This window comes from Sinocyclocheilus grahami, unplaced genomic scaffold (genome assembly GCF_001515645.1).
Source record: "Sinocyclocheilus grahami isolate Dianchi unplaced genomic scaffold, SAMN03320097.WGS_v1.1 scaffold743.1, whole genome shotgun sequence".
Classification (NCBI taxonomy): Eukaryota; Metazoa; Chordata; class Actinopteri; order Cypriniformes; family Cyprinidae; genus Sinocyclocheilus; species Sinocyclocheilus grahami.
This window is the reverse complement of record NW_015505922.1, coordinates 305,101-317,024: the sequence shown is the minus strand read 5'-3', so window position 1 is coordinate 317,024 and position 11,924 is coordinate 305,101. Positions and strand designations below refer to the sequence as shown.

Here is an 11,924-nt window from a genome sequence, read left to right as displayed (position 1 = left end):
GGGGAAGTCGTGTAAAGCAAAGATTGTAAAGGGTAAATAAGTAGAGCTTGACAGGATGCATGTGTTTGAAACGTTAGCAAAGTTCATTGAAACTCACTGCCGTACTCTACCTTAGAAGAAGGCGAAGCAGAGACTAGCTAAAAGTAAGAAAAGAAGCGCTGCTGATCTATTGAAAAGAATAAATGGAGGCGTAAGATTGCTAGTGAACTGCATATTGTATACTGCCTACCCTTTTTACATTCACTAATCCAGGAAATAAAATGGTTATTTCACATTTTTAGTCTTGTGTACAAACTAAAAATGTACAAACTCTTGGCAGTCCAATTCTGCGTTAAGAAAATAATGTCTTTTATACTGCACATTCTGGAATTATTATTATTGTCATTGTCATTATTATATCAGTCTGCAGGGTTTTTCAGTGTTATTTTAATATTTTAATATTTATATGAATACTTTTGTATAGTATATTTGAATTGAGCTTTTCATTTTAAGTTTGATTTTGATTTTAATTCATTTTTATCAGTTTTAAAATGTTTTATTAATTGAAAGTAACTATATAAATAATCAGTATCAGAGTTCAAGGTAATTATGGGATTACGTTTAAATAAGAAATAAAGTCACAATTGTAAGATCTTAAATGTGCTTTATTAATATTTGGAATTAACTCTTCATTTTAATTCTCATTTTTTAAGTTTCCATTTCATGATTGTTTAACTTTTAGTAATTTTATTGTATGCTTCATTCATTCATTCATTCATTCATTCATTCATTCATTCATTCATTCATTCATTCATTCATTCATTCATTCATTCATTCATTCATTCATTCATTCATTCATTCATTCATTCATTCATTCCTGCTAGTCATTTTAGTACTTAAACTTATTTCAGTTACTTGCCTAGGCAACATTTTAAATTTTTCATCCAAGATTAATTATTTATTTGTATTTGTATTTATTTAATTTTTACGCTTAATATAATTTAAAAATCTATCTATCTATCTATCTATCTATCTATCTATCTATCTATCTATCTATCTATCTATCTATCTATCTATCTATCTATCTATCTATCTATCTGTCTATCTGTCTGTCTGTCTGTCTGTCTGTCTGTCATATGAAGAGAAAATCACCTATTTTTCCCTTGATTTTAAAACCGTATATATTGTATTTTAAAAGAGAAAATAAGTCTGAAAGGACAAGCCCAAATTTCACTTTTCTGAAAAAAAATGCTTAAAAATAAATTAAAAAAAGGAATAATTAAACAAACAAACTAATTAATTAATTAATAGTTTTTTGCCATTATATGAAGAGAACATGTGTATTGTTTTGTTTTGATAGGGAAACTTAAATCTGAAAGAGCAAGCCCAAATTTCACTTTTCTGCACTCTTAAAAATGAAGGAAAAATTGCTTAAATAAAAATAATGTAAAAATTAAACAAACTGGCCTGTTCATAGTTTTACAGTGGCAGAGAAGTCAGCAGTGTGGTTCCATTAAACAGAGTTTGTCTTGTTAACCTTTGAGATACAGTATCAAAGCATGAAAATAATCCTGAATCCATGAAATATCCTGCCAGTGTCCCTTGTTCAAAGTCCCATGTGCAACTAGACAGTCTCTGTGTATACTGCGTGAAGCTAATGACTGATTAGGAATCGTATGAAAACGCTGTCAGCTCACGGTGCGAGTGAGTCTCGCTGTGATGTAATTGCAGACACACTGCGTTCAAAGCTCTCCTGCGCTCCGCATTTGATGTGGGAGTGTAAAACGGGCCGCGTCAGAGCAGCTCCGTTTGATCCTCTCCCTGCACAGTCCTCCAGAAACACTTGTAGCTTTGCAGCGGGAGAGGAAGAGTGTCTGGATCATCACAGACGAGCAGAATGATGAAGACGCCAAGAGTTTATCTCCGAATCCGGAGGTGTGACACGCAACTGATCCTCCGCTTGTTCTTTCAATTACGGGCCGACGGTGAAGTCGTGTAAAGCAAAGATTGTGAAGGGTAAATAAGTAGAGCTTGACAGGATACATGTGTTTGAAACGTTAGCAAAGTTCATTGAAACTCACTGCCGTACTCTACCTTAGAAGAAGGCGAAGCAGAGACTAGCTAAAAGTAAGAAAAGAATCGCTGCTGATCTATTGAAAAGAATAAATGGAGGCGTAAGATTGCTAGTGAACTGCATATTGTATACTGCCTACCCTTTTTACATTCACTAATCCAGGAAATAAAATGGTTATTTCACATTTTTAGTCTTGTGTACAAACTAAAAATGTACAAACTCTTGGCAGTCCAATTCTGCGTTAAGAAAATAATGTCTTTTATACTGCACATTCTGGAATTATTATTATTGTCATTGTCATTATTATATCAGTCTGCAGGGTTTTTCAGTGTTATTTTAATATTTTAATATTTATATGAATACTTTTGTATAGTATATTTGAATTGAGCTTTTCATTTTAAGTTTGATTTTGATTTTAATTCATTTTTATCAGTTTTAAAATGTTTTATTAATTGAAAGTAACTATATAAATAATCAGTATCAGAGTTCAAGGTAATTATGGGATTACGTTTAAATAAGAAATAAAGTCACAATTGTAAGATCTTAAATGTGCTTTATTAATATTTGGAATTAACTCTTCATTTTAATTCTCATTTTTTAAGTTTCCATTTCATGATTGTTTAACTTTTAGTAATTTTATTGTATGCTTACATGTGTTTGAAACGTTAGCAAAGTTCATTGAAACTCACTGCCGTACTCTACCTTAGAAGAAGGCGAAGCAGAGACTAGCTAAAAGTAAGAAAAGAATCGCTGCTGATCTATTGAAAAGAATAAATGGAGGCGTAAGATTGCTAGTGAACTGCATATTGTATACTGCCTACCCTTTTTACATTCACTAATCCAGGAAATAAAATGGTTATTTCACATTTTTAGTCTTGTGTACAAACTAAAAATGTACAAACTCTTGGCAGTCCAATTCTGAGTTAAGAAAATAATGTCTTTTATACTGCACATTCTGGAATTATTATTATTGTCATTGTCATTATTATATCAGTCTGCAGGGTTTTTCAGTGTTATTTTAATATTTTAATATTTATATGAATACTTTTGTATAGTATATTTGAATTGAGCTTTTCATTTTAAGTTTGATTTTGATTTTAATTCATTTTTATCAGTTTTAAAATGTTTTATTAATTGAAAGTAACTATATAAATAATCAGTATCAGAGTTCAAGGTAATTATGGGATTACGTTTAAATAAGAAATAAAGTTCTGGAATTATTATTATTGTCATTGTCATTATTATATCAGTCTGCAGGGTTTTTCAGTGTTATTTTAATATTTTAATATTTATATGAATACTTTTGTATAGTATATTTGAATTGAGCTTTTCATTTTAAGTTTGATTTTGATTTTAATTCATTTTTATCAGTTTTAAAATGTTATTATGGGATTACGGTAAGAGGTAATTATGGGATTACGTTTAAATAAGAAATAAAGTCACAATTGTAAGATCTTAAATGTGCTTTATTAATATTTGGAATTAACTCTTCATTTTAATTCTCATTTTTTAAGTTTCCATTTCATGATTGTTTAACTTTTAGTAATTTTATTGTATGCTTCATTCGTTCATTCATTCATTCATTCATTCCTGCTAGTCATTTTAGTACTTAAACTTATTTCAGTTACTTGCCTAGGCAACATTTTAAATTTTTCATCCAAGATTAATTATTTATTTGTATTTGTATTTATTTAATTTTTACGCTTAATATAATTTTGTTTTAGTTTTGGTTTAGGTTACACTTTATTTCGATAGTCCACTTTAGACATTCTACTAACTATAAGTAACTTTGTAACTACATGTCAACTACATGTCAACTAATTCTCATTAATTTGCAACTACATGTCTACTAACTCTCAGAGTAGACTTAGGGTAGGTTTAGGGTTAGTAGAATAAGTTGACAAAGAAAGTGTTAGAAGATATTGAGCGGACAGTCTACTAATACTCTACTAACTGCTAGTTGACATGTAGTTGCAAAGTTACTTACTGTTAATACAATGTCTAAAGTGGACTATCGAAATAAAGTGTTACCTTGGTTTATAGTAACAGCACTTAACATATTTAAGTGTCTAAAACAGTAAACTGAAACTAAAATGTATTAAAATTATTTCAAATATATATAATGAAGAATTAATCTATGTAAATTATTAAATTATGTAATGTAAATTATTAAATTTGTAAAATTTTCAGTAATTTAATTGTTTTTTTTCTTCATCAGAGAAGGTAATTAGTTTAAAATATGAAATAAAATCACCTGTATGACCTAAAGTCACAATTAAGAGACATAACCTTGCATTTGTTGTATATTCCTTTTTTTAGGTTTTCAGATTTTCACATATAGACCTCTTGTAATAGTCAAAATCTCTACGAGTGTGAGACTTGACGTGTGACATGTCACATGCTGCAGTCGTAGTTATAAAGCATCACTGTCAGGTTTGTTCAGAGCAATCAACACATGTCCTTTTGGATCTCAGCGAGAAACTCGACGGCCGCCGTGTGTTTCCAGTTGACCGCCTGCCTCCTTTCTGCACAGCCTTGACCTTCGGAGAGCCGCCTCCGCGTGATGGACAGAAGATGTCTGGCGTACAAGCTCTGAGTCAAGTGTACAGATAGAGAATGTCATGCAATTATCAGAGACGGCTACAAGTCGCTCGAGGTCCGTCAACGAGTGTCTTGCACCCATATTGACGTTGAAAATGGACGTGCATTGAGCACATGCAATGCTTTTGCGAATATCTCACCCCAATGTGCTTTAAAAGACACGTTTGACCTGTTGTCAATGCGGTTCTTCACTCTGAAAACCACTTTAAGTGTGGCAAGAACCACACAGACCCTTTTAATACCCAGCAGAGGTCCTTTCATAGATTATGAGTGCATAGTACAGCGTCCCGCTAGAAAATATTTCTACTCGCTTCTCGATTTCTTCCAGCAGCTTGCAAAACAGCTCTCGAATGCAATGCAGTATAGTCAGGACTAACTTCCTTCCTTTTGTATTTCTCCTGCAGGTCAATATATCTCCAGGTTGCAGTAAAGCATTGACTAAAATGCTGTACTGTCCGTACTGTGGAGGAATGCCAGGCCTCAAACCCTGCGCCAACTACTGCCAAAACGTCATGCGGGGCTGCCTGGCCAACCAAGCGGATCTGGACCCGGAGTGGAACCTCTTCATCGGTAAGAGCCGCTTTTCTGTTTCCGGCTCGGGTTTTCAAATATCGATTTCTCCGTTTGGATTGCTGCCCGATGGATTTTTGAGCTTCTGTAAGAAATGATTCCCAGTATTCAGAGACTGTTTGACTAGATATTTTGGCTTTATAGTCATAGTTTTATATAAACAGGAAATGTGTTCTTTTGCTTGCTTTCACAAGTAGTGTCTTATTCTGAATGAATCATTTCATCTGAGTGCATTATTTTATTTTATTTTTTTAATGATTAATAAACATTTAACATTTATGCATTTGGCAGACACTTTTTTTTTTTAAATCAGAAGTTATACATTTGATCAGTTAGTGCTTTCCCTGTGAATAAAACCCGTTTCAAATGTTATTTTAGTATTTAGTAAATATTTATTTTTGTTAATATTGTAAATTAGATTTTATGTTTTCACTTTAATTTTAGAGAACGTTTAGCAATTTGTTTTTTTCAAATATACGTATACGTTTTCAGGCCCTGAACATCATTGACTCAGGCCTCCCCATGATATCATTCCTGGGGGGAGATGGGGGGGTGTTTCTGGGCCTCCTCTCCCTCGCCGGGCCCTTGAAAACGTCCTAACCTTTCCCCCGTTACGGCGCCCCTGATTATAACATCTATTATTAGTATTTATTCATTTTTATTTATTTAATTTGTGATTTGCTTCCATTTCCATACTCATTATTTGAGTATTTAGTAAATATTGAATTTTTTTATGTTTTAAATTATATTTGATATTTGTTGTTTTCAGTATTTTTTATCTTAAAATTATTATTTTTTATATATATATATATATATAATAAAATCTTTGGCACATTCAACTAGACATATTACAATTTTTACATTTGTTTTGTATTGTTGTTTTGTTTTGAGACTGCATATATATTTCTGTAGGATCACATCTCTCGAAGGAACTCAGTGTAATCATTGTATTGATAGGTGGTCCAAACAAAGAGTTTTAGTTTTTGGTCTAGTAAATTTACTTTTTTTTCCTGCTAAACATTTGTATTTTAGTGCATCACAATCTTTAGCCAACTCAGAGTTCTGGCTCCATTCTGGTGTTTTATGTCACATTGCTGAAGTAAAATGGGTTGTGAATGTCAGTTCATGTTGTTTTAGAGATTTAGAAATGCAAAAGCGAGAGCTTGGTTGAATTTAGAAACACTGCTAATTGCTCACCGGTGGTTTGCACCTCCTAAAGCTGCTCAATTCTGCTGAATGTTTAATGTGTTTCCGTTGATGGCACATAAATGTAGTTTGAGTGACGGTTCGTCTTGATTCATATGACTTATAGGTGCTAGCTTTAGCAGCTTAATGCCGTCCACCCACAGAAACGACTACAGAGACAGTCTGCAACATACTCAATGCAATGTGAAAATGCATGCGTTGTATAACTTAGAAAGTGAAATTAAATTTAAATTTGTGAATAATGCATTTAATGCATGTTATTTTTTTAGGCTAAATGTCCTGATGTGGCGTGCATTTGGTTTGCCTTTCTTGTTTTGTATTTTTCAGAGCTCATTTTCTGCACTATAGATTTTAAATCAGTATTTCGCTCCCCCGCTGAGAGATATCGACTGGCTTTATGGTGCCGCAGTTCGATTAGCAAAAGAGGATAATGCATTTTGTTTTGAATATTTGTAGAAAGCTGGTTCTTGTTTGAAATAGCATGGATTTGTGCGCCGGGCTCGGATGTGCCGTCGTAGGGGCTGACCTTTGCTCCATGTGGCATACGTGGTATTTCCCCGCAGCCTCTGTTGATGTGCCCTTCTCACCTGCATTGATTGGCAGGCCTGTGAAGACATTCAGACGGCGTCTCGCGCAGCTCTGGCCTCATTCACTGTATCGATTGTAGAAATTGTGTGGTTTACCAAACTTTCACAGAAGCAGCCTGGGAAGGCCTTTTGGAAATTGGCAGTATTGAGCTGATTGCGTCGACCGGAATTGTTTTTTTAAGGGATGATGCCAATAGCGCTAACTCAAGGGCGTATATATGTGATATGGGTTAATGTAGTCTAATTATAGCAATTCCCAGAGGAAAAGCTGCTCTTTTATACTTCTGGAGAGTTAGTGGAGCTCTCGTGCATGTTTCTGTATCAACTTTGGCTCAGATGTTTCTGCTAGCATGCATGAAAAAAGTGTAGAGCTGGAAAATGAATGTGGATTGCAGCTCAGATCAGAGAAATGTTCATGTTGAGGGCTCTGATTTTTGATTGCAGATATTATTCACATGTCCTTAGATCTCTTCTGAAATTGTAGTAGATATTACTCAAATAAAATAAAATAAAGTTGCAGCTAGTTGCCAAAGCAACATTTATTTAGTTTAACTTCATGTACTAAAATAACTAAAACAAATACAATTCAGAAAATAATAATAATAACAATAATATATACATAATAAAAATGACAAAATACACAACAAAATGACTAAAACTATTCTAAAAACAAAATAGAAAAATAGAAAAGAAATTACTATAATGGTATTTTAATCATACAAAAAAATACACTACTACATGACTAAAAATAAAGTTATTATTAATCATTTAAAGTTAGTTAAAGTTTCTGGACATGGTACAGTAAATTCAGCTTTACTGTAATTGCCAAAACTTATATTTAATAGTTTTTTTTTGTTGTAATAATAACAACACTGTTTTACACAATCACGCAAGTACACATATGGACAATTGTGAACACTATAAAAATAAGAAATTAAATCACAATTGTAATATCTTAAGATAAATCAACTTTCAATTGCATAACTGAAGTGGATATAGTTATGATACTGATCTATTGTATTATTTTTTTTTATATGCAATAGATGCATGTTGAATTTACATATTCAGGCATCTTGTATTAAAACAACTTTATTTGCGTATATCTTTCTTTGATGATGTTTCATTTGCTAATTGTGGTTCGTTAGCTCTCCTCTGAGAAATAATCATATTTTGCGACATATTTAAAGATTAAAGATTCCTGCTGTGGCACGCTAAAGTTTAAAGGATGTGATTTGACAGAACAAATGTAACCGTTGTGAGAAATTCATAATCTGTTATTAATTTTCTCATAAAGCCGCAGTGTAATAATAACAACACTGTTTTACACAATCACGCAAGTACACCTATGGACAATTGTGAACACTGTAGGAAGTCTAAAAATAAGAAATTAAATCACAATTGTAATATCTTAAGATAAATCAACTTTCAATTGCATAACTGAAGTGGATATAGTTATGATACTGATCTATTGTATTATTTTTTTTTATATGCAATAGATGCATGTTGAATTTACATATTCAGGCATCTTGTATTAAAACAACTTTATTTGCGTATATCTTTCTTTGATGATCTTTCATTTGCTAATTGTGGTTCGTTAGCTCTCCTCTGAGAAATAATCATATTTTGCGACATATTTAAAGATTAAAGATTCCTGCTGTGGCACGCTAAAGTTTAAAGGATGTGATTTGACAGAACAAATGTAACCGTTGTGAGAAATTCATAATCTGTTATTAATTTTCTCATAAAGCCGCAGGGGTTTGCATTCATCTCAATTCGAGAGACCGCAGGAGATGTTCTGCCATCATTAGCCTCGAGCTGCAAAAAAACCCCGAGCGATCGGTGATCACGCTGTTTGGGAAGAATGCAGACGACTGTGGCATTTCATCAGAGCCAATGAGTTAGAGTTTCACAGGAAATGAGAAACATCAGGCCGCTGGTTTATTCTTATCCTGATGAATACGCCACCTCTGGTCTGGGGTCAGACAGCCGAGGAAGTATCATTTCAGCTTCATCCTATGAGCATTCGTCTCTTTCGGCTTCTGAGGCTCAATTATACTGCATGATGTCTGAAAGGTTTCGTGTGCACAAGGACACGTTCACTGCAGAAAGGGTTTGTTTACTGATGCACATTAGATCCTGAACTTATAAGTGCATGGACACGGTTTATGAATTATACAATGATCAGAGCGAGATTCTATGCAGTGCATTATGGAGATCTCTAGTCAAACTCTATAAAGTTACTGTATGTATGATGACTTTTTTTTCTTTCTTATTGGTTGAGATGTACATACTGTATATACATTGAAATGCCACTGAACACAAATTATGACATGAAGACAAGCTTTAAATAGCCAAATCTGGTTTGTATAAATTACTTATCCGTGTTGAAATGAGTTTTTGATTGTAATCCCTCCTTGACCTCATGGAAAGGTCCCGCTGTTACATAATCACGTCAACAGCAAACTCAATGTAAGCCACGCTGATTAAATGCATAGATTTGCTGAGTTGTATCGATCCTCAAGGGGAAATTCAGGAAGGAACCCTTTGACCTGAATGTGATATGAACTTGGCCTTAAATGAGGTGAATATGAGCTTCTGCAGTGATTGTAGGTGCTGCTGGGCAAAATATGATCATTTTACATACCTCAAAGTGATGCATATACTTCAATAACCCGTAAAGTCTGTCTATGATTGCCAAGAAAAAGAGTGTATTAATATGCATTTATTTACATGAATTTATTTATGTTTAGCAGCTTTTTTTAAGTGAATTGAGGGAGGTAATAATATACATTTAAATAAATTAATATTTGTATTCATCAAGGATGCATTAAATTGATCAAAAGTGACAGTAAAGACATATAATGTTACATAAGATTTCTATTTCAAATAAATGCTGTTCTTTCGAACTTTCGATTCATCTGTGAATCCTGAGGGGGGGGGAAAAACATCACGGTCTTAACAAAAATATAAAGCAGCAATATTGATAATAATCAGAAATGTTTCTTGAGCAGCAAATCAGCATATGATAATGATTTCTGAAGATCATGTGACACTTTATACTGGAGTAATGATGCTGAAAATTCAGCTTTGATCGCAGAAATAAATTACAATTTACAATATATATTTACATTTACAAACAGTTATTTTAAATTGTAATAATATTTCACATTACAAGCCATAAGTGTGTGTATCTATATATACATATATAGTATATTACCGCGATGCACTAAATTAACTAGAACTGGAATAAAATTGAAAACAACTAATACTAGTAACATTTATTTTATTATGAAGCTATTATGAAGTATTGTATATTAAGAAATTGATTTGATCAAAGTCAAAAATATTTAACTTGTTTGACTTTAAATGAGAAAAAAAAAAGAATTAGAAAATTAAGCTTTTTTTACTGTATGAGACACGTTCAAATCCACTGTAAAACAGCTCAAAATCACAAATGCAGACTCTGTGAAAATAAGATTTTTTTTATAACATTTAAAAATCAGTACCTACAGTAGTTTATACCTGCCATTCCCTCACAAGTGTAATTTTGGGCTGTTTTACAGTGGATTTGAACGTGTCTCATCCAATCAGACAGAAAACACTCTTTGACCGTCTGAGAGTAACGAAAAGCTAATCTTTAGTAAGTTTGAGCGCTGTGGTGTGTGTGTGCTTTCTTCAGCTCAGAAGTGTCATTAGGATGTGATTAGGGATTTGTTGAATGTGTGAGTGATGCTGGCCACATCTGTGTGCGGCTCTCCCTCATGGATGACTGACACGGCCACCGGAAAACATGTAGAGTCGTGAAGCATCTCAGCCAGAGACTACCCCACACACACACACACACACACTAGGCTGCATATAAAGAGCTGCTAGGTGTGTAATGTAAAGTGCTCTACAGTGATGTGCTCAAACACTGAAGTGCACTACACTGACACACTCAGCCAACAAGACAAGAGTGACTTTGACCCAACACTGTCCTTTCCCAAAATATCATCATTCAGCTCAGATCATGAGATGAGTTCATACTGAAATCTACCATGCATGTTTCATTGGAGAAATACATCTGAGCACCAAATAAAAAAAAAAAAAAAAGGCTTAAAATGTGTCTGTCTTTCTGTGTATGTCAATGTAACCATATATACATACGTACATACATACATATTTATTTATTTATTGCGGAGAGGATTTATGCAATGCAACTGCTGTATATATTTCTTATCTATCTATCTATCTATCTATCTATCTATCTATCTATCTATCTATCTATCTATCTATCTATCTATCTATCTATCTATCTATCTATCTATCTATCTATCTATCTATAATCTCTGTCTGTCTGTCTGTAAGGAAAACATAGTCTCTCTCTCTCTCTCTTTTTTGCATTAATCAGTGAATGCTAAACATGAATCCTGTCTTTATTTTATGCAGAGCCAGCGATAGCATCCTGTCTTGGTATCATATTTTCCTTCATGCATTGGGTTAATTACAAAGGCTAATTAAGATTTAGGCCTGTGTTGTCCTTTGGTGAGTCCTTTGTCACCACAATGTAAGTGATCCGCATTGATTTTATTTGCTCATTTCTTTTTAATTGCATGGCTTTGTCTCCATGTGAAATATGAGCTTGCTGCAACCTCACAATTCATGAAAATGTAAGTCAATATTATATGCTTCCCTTTCATGCGGTGACCTTTTGCATAAGATAGAAATTAAGAGTGAATTGCAGTAGAATTTAGAAAGGTAGAAAGGCTAATAATGATGCATTTAAGAGGATCTCACATCAACAAGCATTTTATTATATTACATTATATTATATTATAATATTATAATGTACGGAAAGTATTCAGACCCCCTTAAATTTTCACTCTTTGTTATATTGCAGCCATTTGCTAAAATCATTTAAGTTAATT

General features: G+C 33.1%; 1 protein-coding gene across 1 annotated transcript in view; it reads left to right on the top strand.

Moving 5' to 3' along the window:
• Window positions 1–11,924, top strand: part of LOC107560793 (glypican-6-like) — a 113,362-nt gene that overhangs the window by 25,381 nt on the left and 76,057 nt on the right. Inside the window, exon 3 of the mRNA XM_016245061.1 lies at window positions 5,059–5,224. Within this exon, the coding sequence (XP_016100547.1) occupies window positions 5,059–5,224 (166 nt within the window). The remainder of the gene's footprint in view (window positions 1–5,058; window positions 5,225–11,924) is intronic.